This window comes from Schistocerca piceifrons, unplaced genomic scaffold, assembly GCF_021461385.2.
Source record: "Schistocerca piceifrons isolate TAMUIC-IGC-003096 unplaced genomic scaffold, iqSchPice1.1 HiC_scaffold_936, whole genome shotgun sequence".
Taxonomy (NCBI): domain Eukaryota; kingdom Metazoa; phylum Arthropoda; class Insecta; order Orthoptera; family Acrididae; genus Schistocerca; species Schistocerca piceifrons.
Genome location: NW_025729208.1, coordinates 1,789,585 through 1,812,650, shown reverse-complemented (window position 1 = coordinate 1,812,650; position 23,066 = coordinate 1,789,585). Strand labels below are relative to the sequence as shown.

General features: G+C 44.5%; 1 protein-coding gene across 2 annotated transcripts in view; it reads right to left on the bottom strand.

Annotated features, from left to right (window-relative positions):
• Positions 1–23,066, bottom strand: part of LOC124771310 (serine/threonine-protein kinase Sgk2-like) — a 102,949-nt gene that overhangs the window by 63,819 nt on the left and 16,064 nt on the right. For both annotated transcript variants that reach the window (XM_047249315.1, XM_047249316.1), the window contains exons 3-4: positions 9,698–9,793; positions 9,246–9,388 (exon numbers count right to left, since the gene is read on the bottom strand). In XM_047249315.1, coding sequence (XP_047105271.1) covers positions 9,246–9,388; positions 9,698–9,793 — 239 coding nt within the window. The remainder of the gene's footprint in view (positions 1–9,245; positions 9,389–9,697; positions 9,794–23,066) is intronic.

Sequence of the window (23,066 nt, the reverse complement as noted above, 5' to 3'; positions counted from 1 at the left end):
CCGCGTATTTCCGGCACCCGTCCATCGCGCCTTCCCATCCAGCACACCCCGTCTCCTGTGTGCACCCAATCCTCCTCCACCACTTACTTCAGTACTCACCTACTGTAGTAACGAGCGCTGTGATCGGCGAGAGTGCTCCCGCCATGTATCCAAGCCAATGCACACTCACAAACATATTGAAACACATACGAAAGACTGGATTTACGTTTAAATAACTTGAAATTAAATAAATATTCCTATGGCTGGACCATAAATGTGCTCTAACACACATTATTAAATACATAAACAAATGAAATAAACATATATCAAAGGAATAGAAACAAAAGTAGGCCAGTAGCCTAATGCCTGTGCTTTCTAAAACACAGTAAATATTTGACCAATTTCTTCATGAATAGTATATAACAGGATATAAACAAAGAGATAAACGAATAAATATATTTATAAGCATGCTACTACCGTCCCCCCCTCTCCCTTCCCGCCACGTAACTGTGGAGTGCTTATGGCCTGATGCGATCAATAGTAATCGGCCACTTTGACCTTCAACAACTCGTGTACTATTCAAGTTACATGCCTGTAATTCATACGAACTTAGGTTTACACTAATAGCTTTCTAAAGACACATCATCGACAAAATTGGAAGAACCATTTAGATTTTGTAAATTCATTGGTGGGTGTTACTTGTATAATTTACAGTCACATACTAAACTTTAAACTAATGAAGATATTGAAAACCTGATTACACCATCAGAATCGTCATGAAAATAATGTTAATGTACAAGTTTCTTTTTGAGGTATCATGATTCCTCTGGATACTATTAATTTCTACATGAACTGTGAAATGTCTGCCATTATGGTTTCACGAAGTCCACCATCTTTGGCACCCCCAGCATACAACATCCTTCATCGACACAAAGCACCTCCCGCGACACAGCATCAACGTGGAATTCCCAGCCACGCGGTTGGTCTGGGCCACGCCCTGGGGCTACCCCCCTTGCTCCAGCTAATGTTCGGCACCACATTGTTGCTAACGAGCGTCGGCTTGCCGAGCGGCCCATGTGGCCATGCCAACTACAAAATTACAATATTTTCAGGGCGCCACAACTCGCCTGTTACCTCACAAACTGTTTCACCATCACTGCCTACACCAGAGATCCAGCCTATAGGTCTGTTCTGTCTCCTTCAAAATTAGTTAAGCCATCTCTTCACTGGTCTTCCAAATGATCTTTTGCCTCTTGGTTTATACCGTTTCATGGTTTTAGTGACTGTTGCATCTGGCACACAGTTTGGGGGTTCTTTCCATCTTAGCTGATATTGTTTTATTGTGTCTATTATGTTTCCTTATTCAGTTCAAGCTTGAATGTCATAGATAAAGTATATCCAGCCACATATCAAAGAAGTTTATTTCACATGCTTCTGTTTTCCTTTCCTCTCTTCTCAAGGGCCCAGTTTTTGCATCCATAGAGCAGAGCAGGTACAGTCATAACCTTATAAAACTTCAGTAGAGTAGCTCTGCAGACGTACTTTCCCAAAATTCTGTTTCTAGTTCCACAGAACTAGTTGAATAGGTCAAACTTGTTTTTTGTTTAATTATTTTCCCCAAATGTAATTCTGCACCCTAAATATTTAAATGTTTTAACTTGTACTATGATCTGCTTGTCTATTTTGATTTTATCTCTTATGAGCTTGTGTCCTAAAAATGCCCCAAGGAGTTAAAGGACTCCTTGGTTTATTTCAGCCGTATTACGTCCGCTGCCCACAATTTTTTTTTTTTTTTTTTTTTGTAGTCTTTTATTCATATACACTCCTGGAAATGGAAAAAGAACACATTGACACCGGTGTGTCAGACCCACCATACTTGCTCCGGACACTGCGAGAGGGCTGTACAAGCAATGATCACACGCACGGCACAGCGGACACACCAGGAACCGCGGTGTTGGCCGTCGAATGGCGCTAGCTGCGCAGCATTTGTGCACCGCCGCCGTCGGTATCAGCCAGTTTGCCGTGGCATACGGAGCTCCATCGCAGTCTTTAACACTGGTAGCATGCCGCGACAGCGTGGACGTGAACCGTATGTGCAGTTGACGGACTTTGAGCGAGGGCGTATAGTGGGCATGCGGGAGGCCGGGTGGACGTACCGCCGAATTGCTCAACACGTGGGGCGTGAGGTCTCCACAGTACATCGATGTTGTCGCCAGTGGTCGGCGGAAGGTGCACGTGCCCGTCGACCTGGGACCGGACCGCAACGACGCACGGATGCACGCCAAGACCGTAGGATCCTACGCAGTGCCGTAGGGGACCGCACCGCCACTTCCCAGCAAATTAGGGACACTGTTGCTCCTGGGGTATCGGCGAGGACCATTCGCAACTGTCTCCATGAAGCTGGGTATGGTCCCGCACACCGTTAGGCCGTCTTCCGCTCACGCCCCAACATCGTGCAGCCCGCCTCCAGTGGTGTCGCGACAGGCGTGAATGGAGGGACGAATGGAGACGTGTCGTCTTCAGCGATGAGAGTCGCTTCTGCCTTGGTGCCAATGATGGTCGTATGCGTGTTTGGCGCCGTGCAGGTGAGCGCCACAATCAGGACTGCATACGACCGAGGCACACAGGGCCAACACCCGGCATCATGGTGTGGGGAGCGATCTCCTACACTGGCCGTACACCACTGGTGATCGTCGAGGGGACACTGAATAGTGCACGGTACATCCAAACCGTCATCGAACCCATCGTTCTACCATTCCTAGACCGGCAAGGGAACTTGCTGTTCCAACAGGACAATGCACGTCCGCATGTATCCCGTGCCACCCAACGTGCTCTAGAAGGTGTAAGTCAACTACCCTGGCCAGCAAGATCTCCGGATCTGTCCCCCATTGAGCATGTTTGGGACTGGATGAAGCGTCGTCTCACGCGGTCTGCACGTCCAGCACGAACGCTGGTCCAACTGAGGCGCCAGGTGGAAATGGCATGGCAAGCCGTTCCACAGGACTACATCCAGCATCTCTACGATCGTCTCCATGGGAGAATAGCAGCCTGCATTGCTGCGAAAGGTGGATATACACTGTACTAGTGCCGACATTGTGCATGCTCTGTTGCCTGTGTCTATGTGCCTGTGGTTCTGTCAGTGTGATCATGTGATGTATCTGACCCCAGGAATGTGTCAATAAAGTTTCCTCTTCCTGGGACAATGAATTCACGGTGTTCTTATTTCAATTTCCAGCTCTTTTAAGATGAGATGGAATCCCTCTGTTTCATTAAATTTCATTAAACCCCTTTTCTAAGTCAATGAAGGCATGATAAGTTGGTAAATTGAATTCATGGAGTATTTCTATTTGTTGTGTCATAGTGAAGATACAGTTCGAGCATGATCTTCCTGGGTGAAAACCACATCGGGCACCTGCTATCGCTTCCCCTTCCAAGCCACCCTCCAGATTGCTGCTTCCATTCCATTTGACAGCTGCAGTTTGGTCCGAGCTGCTGGAGTTGGCGGTTGTGTGTACACGAGGTGTGCTTGCTTGTGTAAATGAATCCTTTTTCTGACAAAGGCTGTGGCTGAAAGCTGACATGTAAGTGTCTTAATTGTGCCTGTCTTCAACTTAACACATCTTTATGGTACATAGCAATCTACCTTTTCCTACATTGCTGATAACTCAGTAGCTCTGACATTCATGTCTATTTCCTCTCCTATAAATTGGACATTTGGACTGCCAGAACACATTCATAAAATTCAGTATTCCTGATTTTGCAATATTTGGTATGTATTTTAACAGTTCTACAATGTCATACCCTGGATTCTTCCTGTTCTTGCTAGATATTGCATACTGTAGCTCCTCCAGTGTAATACGTCTACATTCCTATCTGCTTTAGCCAGAACTGTCCGAGTATACCACGCATCTGTACACAGATTTTGTAGTACTGCAAGCCATTACTTTCAGATATTTGTGTATATTTCTACAGTGTCTTTTATCTTTTTTGTTTAAATGCTTCAACTTATCCTCCTCTTTACCAGGGCCAGCCATGGAATGCCAAATTTCACAAATGCAGGGTGTGCAGCCTGTCTCATCTCTGTTCAGTGCAACATTCATTGAATATTGCAGTGTGGCATTTCTTGGCTGCCACAACTCTCTCCAGTTCAGCAGAATCATGGTGTCAGTGCTGTTTACCATTTGCTGTTTGTTCATGGTATTAAGGACATTCACTGGTCCACTGGCTGTTTGCACAAGAGGAGGCCATGTAGCTATCTATAGTTACATCCATCTAAAAATCAATGGGAATGACAAATGAGAAGGATTATGTTAAAACTGTCCAGGACATCTACGCTGCTTTCCTCAGGTAATTTCCACATCTTCATAAACACGTAATAGAAGTGGTTAATATTTTGAGCAACATGTGTGCGTGTGCGCGCACGCGTGCAAGATGTTTTTTCAGTTATGAAACTAAATAAGTCACGCACGATTGCGTTGCTGTACGTGGCCAGAGTCAGTTGACATACAAGTTTTCAATAAAAAAGTATATTAATAATAATAATAATAATAATAATAATGCACTACACTAGAGAAACAATTGTTCCGACCATGGTTTCAGTGACCTCTTTCTGGGTCTACCAGAAAGAGACCACTGTAACTGTGGCCGAAACATTGGTTTCGCCAGTGTAGTGTTTTTTACATTATTATGAGGTATGATACTCACACCCAAACCTCCAGATGTCTGACACTCAGATTGGTACCAAACGTGTGTCGATAGAGTATCAATCAAAACACCGACACGGTTTGTGCTGTGTGCTGTCATCCAATAGAACATGTGTAAATGGTAATTAAAAGTAACATCAGAATTACAGAGTGTAGGAAAAGCGTATCTACGAGCTATTGTCTTGCAGATCTGTGGTAGGCAAGTCTGTAGTGTATCAGATTATCGTACTGAAGGACCTGAGTTCGAAACCCAGTTTAGCGATTTTTTTTTTAACAGTTTACAAGTGAGGGTTGGGTTGTTTTGAGGAAGGAGACCAGACAGTGAGGTCATCGGTCTCATCAGATTAGGGAAGGATGGGGAAGGAAGTCGGCCATGCCCTTTCAAAGGAACCATCCCGGCATTTGCCTGGAGCGATTTAGGGAAATCACGGAAAACCTAAATCAGGATGGCTGGACGCGGGATTGAACCGTCGTCCTCCCGAATGCGAGTCCAGTGTCTAACCACTGCGCCACCTCGCTCGGTAGTTTACAAGTGAGATTGTTATATGGGAGAACATTTTTCTCACATGTTGGACATTTTGGAGTTTGTAGGAATGTTCTTTTGGCTGTCTGCTTTCGCTTTGTTAGTTGAAAGTAGCAAACCTACAGAGTACATTTGTATAGAGAGATATTGTGTTATCTATACAAATTTACACTATAGGTTGGCTACCCTCAACTAACAAAGAAAACCAGGCTGCCAAAAGAACACTGCTACGAACTCCGAAAGGTCCTTTTTTCTGACATTAAATGTTCTCCCATATAAGAATATACAATGCAAACTGCTAAAAAACGCCAAACTGGGTTTCGAACTCGGGCCCTTTAGTACAACGATCTGGTGCTCTACCAACTCACCTATCACAGATCTTCACATAACAGCTCACAGATATGCTTTTCCTACACTCCGTAGTTTTAAGAGTTACTATTAATTACCATTTATACATATTCTACTGGACGATAGTATACAGCACAAACTAAATCGGTGTTTTGGTTGACTCTATTGACACACAATATATGGTACTGATCTGAGTGTCTCACATCTAGAGATTTGGGTGTCAGAAAACCTTTATGTCAACTATACAAGTCATGATCATGTGACAACCTGAGTGTGAAAATCAGTACAATTGTCTGTGTCTTTAGCATGCCAAAAATAATTTTCAGTTATGATCTGTGTTATAGAGAACGTGAAATTTAGAACCAAATCATACGCCGGGCGACAGCACTGCCATTTAAATGCAGTCTGTTCGCAGTTTCCTTGACTTCCCCCTCCTCTTACTCAAAAAGCGTTGGGGTGGCGGTGGAAGAAACACGCACCTAGGCTGAATGCCATGGCCCTTGGACAAGAGCATGGCTCACGAGCAGAATTTTTGGCCACCTCTGTCTTAACCCATGTTTAATATCTTTAATATATTTTCCCAACTATGGTTTTTTAACTTGCCCAGCTTCTCATTTCACTAAAGCAGGTTTCCTTTTATAATATAGTCTAACACCTTGATTGTATGGGAAATGTAACATTTTTAAGTACACATGTTTGTTATCTTCAGTTAGGCTGCATATTTCATCACCCCAGCATTGCACACCCCTTGTGGGGGGGGGATCTTTCTTGTGCCAAATACTTCCATTGCTGCTTTAATTAGCGCTTCCTTTATTTTATTCCATTCCTGGGTGTTGATATTCAGTTTTTATTTGAAACTTATTTACTCTTCAAGCTTTTTCTGATATAGTAAGTCAATGTTTATTATCTAAGTTAATGTACCTTAAAATTAGTTTGTTTATGTTTTTCTTCCTTCTTTTACGTAGTTTCATTTTCAAGACTAACAAGAAATGGTCTGAGGAAACCTCTGCACTTCTCAATATTCTTGTCTCTTGCACTATAGGCCAAGACTGTTTATTTTCTATCACAAAGACTACAATTGTGACAGAATCTCTGGTTGACCAAGTGTATTTGTGAATCTATATATGCCCAAAGAAAGTGTTCGTTAGCTTTAAATCATTATTATGAGAATGCCTTTGGCCTATATTTATTGTTATCCATTACACTGAACCACCAACATTTGTCGTGGGGCTGTTTCCAACCCCTGTTTTAAATCTCCTGTTATCAGATAACCATTTTTGCACATCTTACATTGGGTCTTTTGAAAATGTCTTAGAATTCTTCAGTCATCATCCCATCTCTCTTCTGGGGCAACAGCCCAACTGTCTTAATTCTGAGCACAATTATCCATTCACTATGGAGATGTAAGAATGTATTTTGTTCATTCAAGTCTTCTTTCACAGATATAAAATGTGTTAATGACACGTATCAGGATGAATTTAGTGTGTGTTGCATATTCTATTTTAAGTCTAAGTAAAGATCAGCAGTGGGAGGACATTAGGAAGGAAGAAAAGTACAGTTATTTTAAGACTACCAGTCTGCAGGCTTTCGTGGCCATTGTCACTGATGAAAAAACATCTTCTGAGTTGTTAAGCTGCATCATGTCCCTCTCCCTCTCCAAACTATTTCACTGCACAACATTTTCATCCTTCTGCTGAGATCTTCAGAATTCCACTGATGTCCCTGAATGGTTTAACACAGTCAGAGCACTGTGTGACATTCATTTACAAAAGGCTATTTTCCCACATTTTTGGGGGGGAGTGGAGTTACTGTGTAAAAACCTTCAGTCTGTTATTGGTGCAGCACTGTCATTGGTAAATACTGAAAGCACATACTGAGAAAGGAGGGTGGCGGAACCCAAAATATTGTTGTTATTGTGCTACCTCTGCAGTTTCCTGATAGCTGCTAATGTTCCTCACTCACTGTGTGAAGGATCAGTCAAATGAAAACCAAACACCCGCAACAGGACCATGGATTGGTTCCATTCAAAAGTAATCACCACATGTGTTAAGACATTTATCCCACTGGGAGACGAGATGATCAATTCCTGTGTTGTAGAACATGATCGGCCACTGCGCATTCATAATCGCACCCACTCTTGCATTTCCTCATCCAACTGAAACTGACATCCACACATCTTTCTTTAGGTCACCAAAGACGTGAAAATCACATAGTGAAAATACAGGCTGTTCAGAAGATGCTGTAGTGTTTCCCCAAACAAACTGCTGAATTGAAGCCTTTGACAGATGAGCACTGTTGGGACAACCAGCGTGAGTTCCGTGATGCGATTTGGCAGTGGAAGACACTGCTCCTGCTCCACCTGATGCTGCCATTGGAGACAATGCATTTGCTGCCATTGCGGAGACGTCATCCACAATTATGGGCTAAATCAGCTCTTACGTCTATGTTGCACGAATACTAGTCTCAAAAACAAATATGGCTAACATTCACTATGTAAGATAAAGGAAGGGACCACCACCATTTTGTAAAATGACTCCTGGAGATCCAATGACTTGATGAAGAACAGTTTATTAGCCTACATTAACATTATTATAGTGATGGCACAGAATTGTTTTTTGACGTTTGCTGGTAATACATCATTCAGAAAATATATCTGAACTAGTGATTTTTTTATCTCCTTAAGTCTTTGTAAATTATTGACACTATCCATTACAAACTTTCTTCAAAAACATAAAGTGGGAAATAAAATCAGTGAAGGCAGGGAGCAGTCCTACATCAACCTGCCAAAACCAGCACTGTGCAAGTGAATTTTCTGACTTCCTAGAACTGTGAAAGAATACAAGTTGTATAGGTCAATTACCATCTTTTCCAATTGTAATGAAAGTCTTAATAAGACCAGATACATTTTGCTTTATTCTAAAGCATCTTCAGATGTCAGGTTTTTTGTTGTTTGTTTGATTCTTTTTCATCTTCTTTCATGTGTGTGTGTGTTAAGTTTTTCCACACAGCACTTTTACGGCACTAAATATATTCTTGTTTCTGTGTTTAGAAGTATCACTGTCCTCTCATCATTTTGTGTGTTTTGTTTTTGCACGCCACAGACTTAACTGTCTTTAATACCTTCAACAGGATTAATTCTTTCATTGTTATGGCTTGTTGCTGGAGCCATAAACATTACATTCTCTTCATAGTACTTCAGCAGTAAAATTAATAACTTAATATTTTTCATTTCATTCACATATATGTGGATTTTGCTTATTTTGTGAAGTCTAGACTTCTCTTTCAGTGTTGTTATCCAGTCCACTGTTCACAGCTCCGGCTGATATAGAGTAATGGTATTAACACAGAAATTGCACTATAACTGAATGTGCAGGAGAGCAGATAGAGGGCTGCAGAGAGTGAAGTGGATGAGGCTGCTGCCTGGGCTATTGCCGAGAGAGAGATTTGTTACTACAGACTTTACAAACATCAGCACATTGGGAACAGGGAGAGCCTGTGTCCCCTTAGAGCTAGATTTCTGTCTGCAATAACTTTTGCTCTGTACATGCAGATGTTAGAATATAAAATCTGACTAAATACAGTTAAAGTCTGGTAGTAACAATTGTTGTGGCCAGATAGAAACAGATGCTTAACATATATAAATGATAGGTTTTGCAAACACATTTTTATCTCTCAGTTCTGTTTACACTTACAAACGCAAAAGTCTGCCACCACCTTCCTGCATCAGGGACTGGACAAATGCATCCAAACCTTCACGTCGCTCCTGCACAAACGTTGGATCCAAATTATTTCCAAACAGTTTCTTGCCTGGAAGTTTTAGCTGTGGTGCTGGAACCTGAGGGGGGGGAAAATATGGAAAAATGACATCAGTAACATTTATTATATGCCGAACCTCTCCAAATGTCCGCATGAAGGGGAAACATCAAAACTGACTAAACATTACCAATGAATGTATATGCACTATAGCATTCACACATTGCCTCAATGTATTTGCAATCACATTTAAAGTATCTGAGTTGTTCAATCATCTGCCCTCATACTTTTTACGATAATCTTCTGAAATTGACTTCCACGTTCCAAAATAAATCTTTAGCTTCACCTTTATCTATCATTGGACAATAATAATAGACATAAAATGTATTACCTGCTTCTTTAAGGTTTCAGACAATTTGTAAAATTCATTGTAGCGGCGAAACACAAACCAGCTACGCCCATCACATCCGACAACCACTTTGTAAACCTGCAAATGAAATCGTATAGAATAATCACAATTCAGTTTCTCTACATAATGAATTGTATGTTAATAAATAGCTTTCTCAGTGAACATATGCAAATTATGTGAAAAAGGACACACACTTTACTAATAAGGTAGCTTTACCTTTCATCTGGCAATAAATCCATATACCAAATGAGTCATAAAATCAAATGAAAAAGCATTTGTGTGTAGGAATGTCGAATGATGTGAAGCAGAGAAGGCTTTGGTACAGTTTGGGTGCAGACTGGTCACCAAATTAATGTGAGACTGAATGAGCACAGAGAAGAGTCTGCATGAGAATGGAGAAAGGAGTACCAATATAACAACTGTTGATAGATCACTGCTCACCAAGAAGTCTTCGGTGAATTATAAATGAAACACACACTAAACTCAACAGGTGAAAATATGCCATTTATAAATTGATGAGAATGAATTTCGTACCATAGAATGGAAAATCCAGAATGGAATGTAACAATTATATGGAAAGGACAGTTGCTACTCGCCATAAAACAGAGATGCTGAGTCGCAGATAGGCACAACAAAAAGACTGTCACAAAATGAGCTTTCGACCAATAACGTCTTTGTCAAAAACACACACACACACACACACACACACACACAGACACACACACAGACACACACACAGACACACACACAGACACACACACAGACACACACACACACAGAGTCTCTTGCAGCTGATGCCAGACTACGAGCAGCAACGCAAGATGAGAGAGGCAACCGGGTGGGAGTAAACTGGTTGTCTCTCCCATCAGGCGCTGCTGCTCATAGTCTGGCTTCAGATGTCAGAGACTGTGGTCATGTGTGTGAGAGTTGCGTTTGCATTAGTGAAAAAGTATTATTATATGGCATATTCTCAGTCTTATCAGCAAACCAGGGAAGTCACTCAAATGGAGTATGTAAGCTCCTAAAAAAAAATCAACAAATATGCCACACAAAAAGGCTCTGTAGAACAAAAACCGTAACACTTTGACAGAGTATACGTGACACCATGTCTACAAGACATGTCATTTTATGCTGCTTTCATATGAACAACAACCTGTTACTTTATAACCTACCAAAATTCTTCTTAACAATCCAGAATTTTCCATGCACAACTATGACAACTACACATTAGTAGTAAGGGACCAAATTAAATACTATTACATCAGCGAGCACAACAATAAAATAACCAAAATGACTAAAATTGTCACACAGTGAGGAGTAAACCCATAAAATGACACTCATTCACTCACTCCCACCTCACTCATGTTGACCCACACAATAACTCTATCTCAAAGGCCTTAATACAACAGAGAATGGTGAAAGGTCCTAGACATGGGATTACAACAGAAGTAAAACCACAGAAGAGCTGAAAGACGGGCACAGGGAAATGGGAAATGTGACAGGCTGACTACTTACAAACAACATGGGTGAGTCTGTCCCCCTGTTAACACATTAATAACATTACCAAAATTTGCAGAAATAATTTGGACAGATACCAAAAACCTTAAACTCTAATACATTCATTTCAAAATCACTTATAATAGAGGGTACATATATTGGCAAATCTCATCCTGCCATCATGGTTGGAAGGAGGTATGTCACGGCCACGTAGTGGGCTTTACTATACGCAGCTTATTATCTGTTACTTCCACAAGGAGGTAGTATGCAGCAGGATAGCACATTGAAATGACTGAGGATCACAAACATCCACTAGGCTGCTACATCTGCCCCTTTGTTCCCCACAACACCCATGTGCCCTGGTACAAGGCAGAAACACACCACCTTCCCCAGTCATTATAGTCAGAGGAGGGTGTCCTGGATATTCTGGAGTACTTTCTCTGTTGGGTACAAGCACTGTGGAGAGTGAAGGGCACTCTGAGGCTCTGAACAGCCACGGAATTTAGCACTTTAAGCATATCTCATCTGCTCCAGTGCCCGAAAGATCGTATATAATTCTGCTTCAAAAACAGTAAAGTTGCAAGGCAGTCTGACCTTGAGAAAATGATCAGGGAAAACAACAGAGCAAGTAATGGAGTCCCCCTGTTTCAACCCATCTCTAAAGACAGCTGTAGAGTAGTGGTACACAGTTAAAATATCAGAAAATATTGTATTAAAACATTAGCAGTAGTGCAATCACCCCTGTACTGCACCAAATCTAAAATTACTCTGGGCCTCTGCAGCAACCATTGTGAAGGTGGTTAAAATCCTGGATTTGGGGTTGTAAGTGTTCCGCACTCCAGCACACAGATCCCAAACAGCTTTGTTGTTTTTGGATGATTAGAGAAAAGGTGTTCCAAAAGTTGACAAGCAACAGTGTGGTATGCAGATGAAATCAGAGCTGCAAGGAACTTACATGCCTGACGCACCACGAGGAGCTGCCACCAGAAGTTGAGTGGCGGTTCCCCAGCCTCAGCACTGAGACTGGGTATGCGGGTGATCCTGTAAGCACCTGTGGCCAGCCTAATCCCCCTCAAGGTGAGTAGCTTCAATAATGTACAGAAAGGAAGGCCTCACTGACCCATACACTGTGAACCCATAGTCTAGCCATGAACACGACAACCTTATAAAACTGGAGCAGCTGCGCCCTGTCTGTTCTCCAAGATCTGTGGCTAAGGCACTTTAAGATATTCAGTGCCTTCTGGGTTCTGGCTTTCAGGTCTCTCAGGTGTGGTAATCGCAACAGTATAGAGAAAAAAATGAGGCCCACAAACCCCCAAGTAGTACTGCAAGCCTTACTCATATCTGAGAATACGTTAAGACAAATAAGTTTGCATAGATAAGTCTGCTGAATAGCCACCTCTAGCAGTGTTAAGTTGTCGACAGTGAACCAAACTATCCAAAATCCAAACTGTGATCAGCTAATGAGTTGCCTGGTCTCTAACAACCAGACCAGACGATGGTTAACTATTTGCTCCAGGGTCTTTCCTACACAGCTCGTTAAGGCGATACCATGGTAACTACTGAGACAAGTGCAGTCCTTTTCTGCTTTGAGGAGAGGTATCATAATTGCCTTTCTCCACGAGCTGGTGAAGTGACCTGTCTGCCACATAAAATTATAACATTCGAGGAGGATTATCTTTGACAATGCAAGCAATTTTTGAAACATGCAGTACTGAATGTGGTAGTAACTGGGTGCAGAATCATGAGTCTCGGACAGAGTCGATTCCAGCTCCTACATGGAGCAAAGGTAGCTGTAAGACTCAATTGTTGCATCTGAAGTCCAACTCGCCCTTCTCTACAATTGTAGTGTATCAGCAAAACGCCAGATGCTGATTGGTATTGGCAATAGTTGCTGCAAAATGCTCTGCCATCATCTGAATGACATCTCTGGGTATTGACTGGAGACACCCCTATTTCAGCACTACTGCTATTTGTAAATGACTGTTCACCAGAAATCCTCCTGATGGCTTCCCATACTTCTGTAGAACAAGTCGAATGGTTGCTCTCCTTAATTATGTGTCAAGCCTTTACCCTAGCAACCCAAAATGCTGTGAGGTTGTATGCTGTTGCACAGTATTTAAACCATCGAAGAGCTGCACACATGTCCTGGATTGCCTAGTGGCACTCACTGACCCCCAAGGTACAGCTTATGTCCCAAGATGACCTGAGGACTTTGGGATGGATAAGTCAGCTGCATTTTGGATCACTCGTGTAACATGAGCTACCCATTCGTGGGCACTTTCGCGGTGTTCAAACACAGCCAACTGGCTGGACAGCAACCAGTTAGCACTGCTGACTATCCATTTTTCTAGATTCTCTTCAGGTGCTGCTCCATTCAGTATGTCAATGTGGAGTGGGAATTGATCACTGAATGAAGGTCATCAACGACTTCCCACTGAACAGTCTGTGAGGGCTGAAGAGCAGAAAGAGAGGTTTATGGCTGTGAATGACCCACTAGTGGCACAGAAAAGAGTGGGAGTACCTGTGTTGAGGATGCACAGATCATGACATGTTGTGAGGCTCTTCAAAACCTGACCCAGAGGGCAAGAAGATGTCGAGCCCCACAAGACCATGATGAACACTGAAGTCTACCATTAGGAGAAATGGTCAGAGGAGTTGTTCTATAAGGTCTGTGAGAGCATCAGACTCTACTGCATCTTGTGAAGGTAAATATAGTGAGCAAACAGTGATCTTCCAACACACATGAATTTCAAAGGCAACTACTTGCAGGTTAACAGTAGCCAGAGGTTGCACAGGGCCATTAGATGCTTTAAAATGTGTTGCCTGCATACACAAGCTGAGGATGTTGTTCTGCTAGGAGTTTCAGTTCCTCCACAGGTGTCCTGACTGCATTAATGTTCCACTGTAGGATGGGTGCCACTTATCATGGGGGTAGCACTTTCATCCTGACTTTCTACTGCAGAAGGGAGACTGCAATGGATGAAGGCTCAGTCTTGGGGCAAGATGATGGTCCCAGTGTGACATCAAGGTCCATCACCTCTCAAGAAGATTTGAGAGAGATGTCAGAGAGGATGAGGTCCACATCATCTCGGACTGTGTACTTCTCATCTCTGTCAGTGAGTGATTCTTCACCGTTGACTTTGATTTATTTGTCTAAGGAGTCTTCAGAGCAACAACTGTGGAAGTGGTAATGGCAGCACCAGACAGTGGATAAAAATGGATCTTTGGAGGGGGCAGTTCTATAATGTCAGCAACCACAGCCTTTTCTGAAGTCCTGGGGGAGGGGCGGGGGGGGGGGGGGGGGGGGCGGCTTCAAAGTAACTGCAGCAGCGCAAGTGCATTGACAAGTGCAGGTGCTAGTGATGGTACTAGCAACCTCCACTTGTGTAGCAGCATCGGCTTTCTTGGCTTTTGAGGAAGGAAGCAAAGGGGGCATCGAACATGAACAGCTACATGGCCTTGTACATCTTTTTGGCTTCACTATGTGGGATGCACTTTGTTGTTATCTGCTGGGTCTTCCATTCTTCAAGGAACACACTGCAATCCATACTCCAGACAGGGTGATCCTCGGAGCAGTTGACACACTTTGAAGGAGAGGAACAACCGACTCCATTATGTGTGGCTTTACCACATCTGCCACAAGTGGCTTCTCCCTTACAACCATGAGAGTAGTATGTCCGAAGTGCTGGCATTTAAAACAGCACATTGGGTTCAATAAATAAGGTCATACGCTTAGGCGAAGGAAATCTGTTTTGACATGCTCTGGAAGTGTGATGATGATGTTTGGTTTGTGGGGCACTCAACTGTGCAGTCATCAGCGTCCAGCTCTGGAAAGTTGTTGCTATTAAATGTATGTATAAAAGACTCTGATTTGACAAGATTGCCATCCACCCCTTTCATAACATCTTCATGTCAACAATGCCTTCCCAGGACCAGTCAGCTTTCAGTGCTTCTTGAGGAATGTCAACCAGATTGCTGCAAGTCACACCAGCTTTGCTGTAGTTCAAGGTGTTGTGCAGTTCAGTTTCAGTTGCATACTCCCCAAGGCACTGAGCTTTCTGGGGGTTCCTTACTTGTTGTGAACTAGCTATTTCTACCAACAGCATCCCATTGTGCACCCGCCAAACAGATTTTAAATGTCCAGCAATCCCCTCTAAATCCTTTTGAATGTAAAAAGAGGAAACTTTGTTGAAGCTGCCCTTTTTCTTCTTAAATATTACAAACATATTCTGACAAACAGTGTGCATCCTGTTAACATCAACTGAGTCTGCAAAACTGACTACCCAAGTCCTCCATTAGAATGGGTGTTGGTACGTACCAGTGCCCACCCATTCCGCTGGGAGGAGGAAGAGAAAATTTCGAAGGTCCCATCTTGGTCCCGTGAACAGCTAGGGAAAATAAATAAAGGTCCATCTACACAGAGCCCAGCATGCCTTATACAACTAAAGAGGGCAAGGTTCCCCGGAGGCTGCCCACTAATGACTTTTCCAGCTCGACAGCCGTGCATCTCATTGGCACGCATCACACCTTGAGACCATGAGGTTTTTATAGAGATTTTTACCATCCTTACATTCTGGGTGATCAAGCCAAGATCCCCGTTTCCTGCAACACACAACGTTCCAATGCTGCACCATATGGTGGTCACTGAAGCATACCCAGAACTTACGGTGACAGAGGACTGGTGCCACTTACCCATCCCCAGCAGGAACCAGTGGGTCACCAAGCCTGTACCCAGCAAACAGATGCTGAGATCCTGAGGGCGCACCGGCTCATTAGGGGGGAAGGAGGGAGAAAAGGAAGAGGAAAAAATGCTTGTCAAGCTAATGATCGGCCGGCACGGCTGAATCCTTTTAGGAATGTGTGCCTAAGGATAACAAGGTTCACAAAAGTGATGACACTTGCAATGTAATATTTAATGGAGGTACAAGGCAGCGTCATGTAAAAATTGTTCTTCGGTGATACATGGCGGAGCCAGGGGAACATTGTCAGCAATCCATCTGTCATGAAGAACAAACCAATTGAACTACGGGCAAAATCACCAAGATTCAATTCACAGTATGTATTATCACTTGTCACGAGAAACACAGCAGTGCAGGAAGAAGTCAATCTCTGATTAGGAATAAAGTGAGGCAAATAGGTGTAACTACATGTCAACATATTGTACGTCTTAGTTCTGTACGTGGGTTTAGTGTGGGAATAGTTTAAAGGAGGTATTTATTGGGGAAACATAAGGGAAACTTTTGCTGCAAAGCTGAAGTTCTGGATAACACACAAAAACAGGGAGTAAAGAAAAGAAGTGCCAAAATTAAGAGATCAACTAAGTAGGGCCACTTTTTGTGAAAAGATGATTTTTTTACAGGAATTTTTAAAGAGAGAGAGCTTTGCGACATTATTTTATTAGTTCTGTTGCGTGATGATTCAAAGTAGAGAAGTCTATGAGTGGCAAGCTATGGAAGTTTAGCAAACTTATGGCAATGCGAGTGGGGTGTTTTCTGCAGAGTACATCAACTCCAATGGACTGGGTTGTCTGTAGTAAATAATGCTCAGTTAAGTACAATTTAGTTGAAGTGCCACTGGTAAACAAAGAGGAGTATGAAAATGAGGAATTAATGGAGTCAAGCTATTTGTGTTAAATAACTGTTAAAAATTCCAGAATGAGATTTTCACTCTGCAGCGGAGTGTGTGCTGATTTGAAACTTCCTGGCAGATTAAAACTGTGTGCCCGACCGAGACTCTAACTCGGGACCTTGCCTTTCGCGAGCAAGTGCTCTACCAACTGAGCTACCGAAACACGACTCACGCCCGGTACTCACAGCTTCACTTCTGCCAGTACCTCGTCTCCTACCTTCCAAACTTTACAGAAGAAACTAATTGTGCCGCCAGAAATTCATACAAACAGTTTTGTCAGGGAAAAAGCGAAAGCCACTGTTCATGCTTCACGAGTCAAGATAATCAAGACATTGCTGAAGATATTGCTCAATGAGACAAGTCCATGGCGAACTGCAATAGTCGGTAAAATTGTCAATGAAAAGGGTGCTGGATATGCCCAGCGGGGGACATGCCATTATAGGGGTATGGGCAATAGCAAACAGGATGACACTCAAGATGGAACCCTGAGGCACATCATTTTCCTGGGTAAAGGTGTCCAACAAGGCAGAACGGAACCCACACATGCCTTGAAAACACAGTCTTTTAAAAATGCCTGAAGGAAACGGAGCAGGCGGCCACAGAAGCCCACATATAGAGAGTAAGGAGGATACCAGTCTTCCAGCAGGTGTTGTAGGCTTTCTCCAAATCGAATAACATGGCCACAGTCTGGTATTTCCATTCATGACACAGATGGATGAAGTGACGAGATGTTCACCTGCACAACAGCACGCTCAAAAGCCACACTGTGCAGTAGTTAGTAAATTGTGAGACTCGAGCCAACATACCAGCCAGGCATGAATCATATGTTCCATCACTGAGCAAACACAGCCAGTGAGAGAAATGGAGCAGTTGCAATAAGGAAGGTGCTTGTCCGTATCAGTCTTAGGTATGGGTATGACAGTGTCTTCATGCCAGCGTCTGGGAAACATGCCCTTGCCCAGATGCAGTTGTACATGTGAAGAAGAAAGTGCTTAGCCAAAAGAGAAAGATGCTGAACATCTGACTGTGAACATTGCCTAGCCCTGCAGCAGAGGATTTGGATGAAGTGAGAGTATGATCTAGCTCCCTCATAGTAAAAGCAGTATTGTAGCACTCCTGATTCTGAGAAGAGAAGGGTACCGCTCAAGCCTCCTCGGCTCATTTCCAATGGAAGGAGGCAAGATGATAGGAGGAGGAGCTCAAGCAAAATGGTGGCCTAAGGTGTTGGGGATAGCAACTGGGTCCACTATGACATTGTTTGCTGCTAACAGGCCGGAAATTGGGGGATGGACCTTGGTCCCAGAGAACTTTGGAGGCTGGCCCACATGGTGGAAGAGGGAGTGGAACTGTTAGAATAACTAGTAAATGAAATCCAGCTAGCTTTTTTGCCATACCGAAGAATGTGAGGACAATGTGCATGCACCTGTTTACGGAGTGTGTTCCATAACTAATGCGACTAATTTTTTTCTGATGCAACAGTACACCACAATGTGTTGTAACCGGCTGGGCTAAGTGGAGGGGGCCGTTAGCTTCAAAACGCTCTTCATCTCAATCGGCTGCAATCTGCCAGACAGTCAGGATGTGCGTTTCCATTAGCCCCGTTTTGAGTTTATGTAACACGGCACAATGGATCATTCTGTAGAGCAACAGTACGCTATAAAATTTTGTGTTAAACTTGGTGGGAAGTCCGCCACCGAAACATTTCCATTACTTCAGCATGCCTCTGGGACTGATTGCTTGTCGAAATCACAATTTTTCCGATGGCACAAGTCGTTCATGGAGAGCCGAGAGGAGAGCACCGCCGAACCTCACAGTGGACTGCCATCAACCACACGAGTCGACGAAAATGTGACGCGTGCGTGCGATTGTTTGAACTCTTGACAGACGGCTGAGCCTTCAATTGATAGCACACTCTCTGAACATGTCAAAAACAACCGTTTGCCGCATTGTGACTGAAGATGTGTGCCAAACTCGTCCCAAAAGTGTTGACCGACAAACACAAGCAAATGCGATTGCTTCGGTGCCGAGAGATGTTGGAAATGCGTGAAAATGATCCTCATTTTTTAAACTCAGTTATCACTGGTGATAAGTCATGGATTTTTTAGTACGACCCTGAGACAAAAAGGCTGAGTTCAGAGTGGCACACCCCATCATCACCCCATCCCAAGAAGGCATGCATGAGTAAGTCCAGGATCAAAACCATGCTCATTGTCTTCTTTGACATCAGAGGCATTGTCCACCACTAATTTGTACCTACTGGGACTACAGTGAACTCTGCTTTCTACTTGGAAGTGCTCAAAAGACTGAGAAGGGGGGTCTTGCGCTGCCGAAGCGACATCAAGGACATGTGGGAAGTTTACCATGACAATGCGCCGAGTCACAGCGCCCTCATTGTCAATGACTTCCTGGCCAGGACCAAGACCCCATTGGTTCGCCAGCCTCCCCGTGATTTTTTTTTTCTTTCCTCGGTTAAAAGGAGTCATGAAAGGAAAACATTGGGACATGACTGAAAGCATCCAGGCACATATTACATCAGCTCTAAAGGGTATTCCAGAAAAGGCATTCCAGGATTCCTTCCAGGCATGGAAACACCACCTACAGAAGTGTATCGACGCAAGAGGGTGCTATTTTGAACAGTTTTGATTATTTGTACGAATATACACCCCTGGAAATGGAAAAAAGAACACATTGACACCGGTGTGTCAGACCCACCATACTTGCTCCGGACACTGCGAGAGGGCTGTACAAGCAATGATCACACACACGGCACAGCGGACACACCAGGAACCGCGGTGTTGGCCGTCGAATGGCGCTAGCTGCGCAGCATTTGTGCACCGCCGCCATCAGTGTCAGCCAGTTTGCCGTGGCATACGGAGCTCCATCGCAGTCTTTAACACTGGTAGCATGCCGCGACAGCGTTGACGTGAACCGTATGTGCAGTTGACGGACTTTGAGCGAGGGCGTATAGTGGGCATGCGGGAGGCCGGGTGGACGTACCGCCGAATTGCTCAACACGTGGGGCGTGAGGTCTCCACAGTACATCGATGTTGTCGCCAGTGGTCGGCGGAAGGTGCACGTGCCCGTCGACCTGGGACCGGACCGCAGCGACGCACGGATGCACGCCAAGACTGTAGGATCCTACGCAGTGCCGTAGGGGACCGCACCGCCACTTCCCAGCAAATTAGGGACACTGTTGCTCCTGGGGTATCGGCGAGGACCATTCGCAACCGTCTCCATGAAGCTGGGTACGGTCCCGCACACCGTTAGGCCGTCTTCCGCTCACGCCCCAACATCGTGCAGCCCGCCTCCAGTGGTGTCGCGACAGGCGTGAATGGAGGGACGAATGGAGACGTGTCGTCTTCAGCGATGAGAGTCGCTTCTGCCTTGGTGCCAATGATGGTCGTATGCGTGTTTGGCGCCGTGCAAGTGAGCGCCACAATCAGGACTGTATACGACCGAGGCACACAGGGCCAACACCCGGCATCCTGGTGTGGGGAGCGATCTCCTACACTGGCCGTACACCACTGGTGATCGTCGAGGGGACACTGAATAGTGCACGGTACATCCAAACCGTCATTGAACCCATCGTTCTACCATTCCTTGACCGGCAAGGGAACTTGCTGTTCCAACAGGACAATGCACGTCCGCATGTATCCCGTGCCACCCAACGTGCTCTAGAAGGTGTAAGTCAACTACCCTGGCCAGCAAGATCTCCGGATCTGTCCCCCATTGAGCATGTTTGGGACTGGATGAAGCGTCGTCTCACGCGGTCTGCACGTCCAGCACGAACGCTGGTCCAACTGAGGCGCCAGGTGGAAATGGCATGGCAAGCCGTTCCACAGGACTACATCCAGCATCTCTACGATCGTCTCCATGGGAGAATAGCAGCCTGCATTGCTGCGAAAGGTGGATATACACTGTACTAGTGCCGACATTGTGCATGCTCTGTTGCCTGTGTCTATGTGCCTGTGGTTCTGTCAGTGTGATCATGTGATGTATCTGACCCCAGGAATGTGTCAATAAAGTTTCCCCTTCCTGGGACAATGAATCCACGGTGTTCTTATTTCAATTTCCAGGAGTGTATTTAATAAATGATTTTTTATGAATTTAGTCCTATTACTTATGGAACACACCTTGCATAATGAATGCAGTTTGCCACCAACATTCTGTTGCAGTAAGTATAACATCTGTAAGATATTCTACCCAGTCATCACAACTTGGAAAATGTTCATCGAAGGTCGCCAGACAGGAGTAAAGCCTCCAGCTGGCCTCAGAAAGTTGCCACTTGAGTGCACACGGAGCTGGGGAGGGAGTCAACAAACAGACAGCACATGGGAAATGGTTGCTTAAGTGTGTGTCAGAGAGATGATGATGTGTGATGTTTGGTTTGTGGTGCACTCAACTGCGCAGTCATCAGTACCCGTACAAAGTCCCAAAGTTTACACAGTCCATTTTCTTGTCACAGTCCAATCTAGTCACTCTCACAGATAATGACGATGATGAAATGATGAGGACAACACAAACACCCAGTCCCCGGGCAGAGAAAATCCCCAATCCGGCCGGGGATCGAACCCAGGACCCTGTGATACAGAGGCAGCAGTGCAGAGAGAACAGACCACTCTAAACGATGGGCAAGCTGGGCAATGCAGAAGGATAGGTTCAAATGGGAATAGGTGTGCTTGGAGTCTGAAAGGAGCGTGTGTGCTCCCTTGTTAAGGCAAATGAGGTTAATTTGATTGAGAAGGTCAGCCAACAGGGCACCTCTTGGAAAGGTTCTTGGAGAATCCCAAAGGGGATGGTGTGCATTCAAGTCGCCGAGCAGCAGAAAGGGATGAAGTAATTGCCCAGTAAGCTTGAGGAAGTCTGCCCTGGTGACATCAAAAGACGGAGGGGTGTGAACAGTACAAAGGCCTAAGGTCAAGTGAGGAAGGAAAATGTGAAATGCAGTAGCTTGGAGCTGGGTAGTCAAGGAGAGGGGTTGACTGTGATGATCAACCCGGATGAGCAGCATTACTCCCCTATAGCGGAAATGCTGTCCTCAGGGGGAAGGTCATAGCAGACCATGGAGAAATGAGTAAACTCAAAGCGGTCGTGAGGATGCAATTTTGTTTCCTGGAGGCAGAGTACAAGGGGACCCAGCAATCTAAGAGCAGCCATAAGTCCTCTTTGTTGAACTGAAGGCTGCAAACATTCCATTGGAGGAGAGTTATGACGAGGAAACATGAAGGGGTGTCACCTCGGTGGCTGCCAAGTGTCAGCCTTAAAAGACTCACTACTACAGGCACAGATGCTGGAGGATCCTGCTCCACAAGGTCTACAGAGGTGTTGGCATTCTCGTTCTGTCTATCTGCGGATTACAGTGCAGAAAAACAGTTGGTAGTGCGCAACAGGGACACAGAGGTCGACCGGGTGAGGGTATCACATGAAGACACCGTCAGAGAGGAACTCCCAGTCAGCAACGGAGAAGACCATTTTCTTTTGTTTGATTTACTGGAGCCTTTCTGGTTGGCAGATTTGCTGAAGAAGACCGAGATGTTTGTAGGCTGGAGGGACACAGGAAGTTTTCATGGGAGGATTCCTTCTGTCCTTTCCAGCCTGCCGGTTGTGTAGCAGGTGGCCAATGAGGCGAAAGTTTGGTGGCTTGTTGCACAACTGGAGTAGGAGACGGGAACGTTCCCATGATGCTGGGCGATTTCATAATTGTGGCGCTAAATTTGTTGTTGCATGTCTGCATGGTCATGTTCTTCGTGGACCGAGATGTAGCAAGAACGGTACTGTAGGTGCCAGATGATACAATGCAAGGTTTTTGATTAGCTAACAACTTGCGAGCAACTGGGTAAGGCACTTTTTCCTTAACAGGTATCTCCTGCACAGCACGCTTGTCGTGATATGTGGGACAATCTTGGGAATAGGTGGCATGGTCGCCGTTGCAGTTGATACAGTGGTGAGAAAGAGGCAGACATTGGTCCTCATGAGCATCCCTACACCACAGGTTACACATTTTGCTGGATGCCGACAGGACATTAGAGTGTGGTTGTAACGATGACAATGGTAACAACATATCGGGTTCGAAATGTACAGTCACACTGTGATAACTTCATGGCCTGATTTTATCTTGGACAGAAGCAAAACACTCTCAAAAGTGACAAAAAGAGTGGTGTGGGCACTAAGGATGCATCTACCTTCTTCATCACTCAATGGACTGCAATGACACCATGATCAG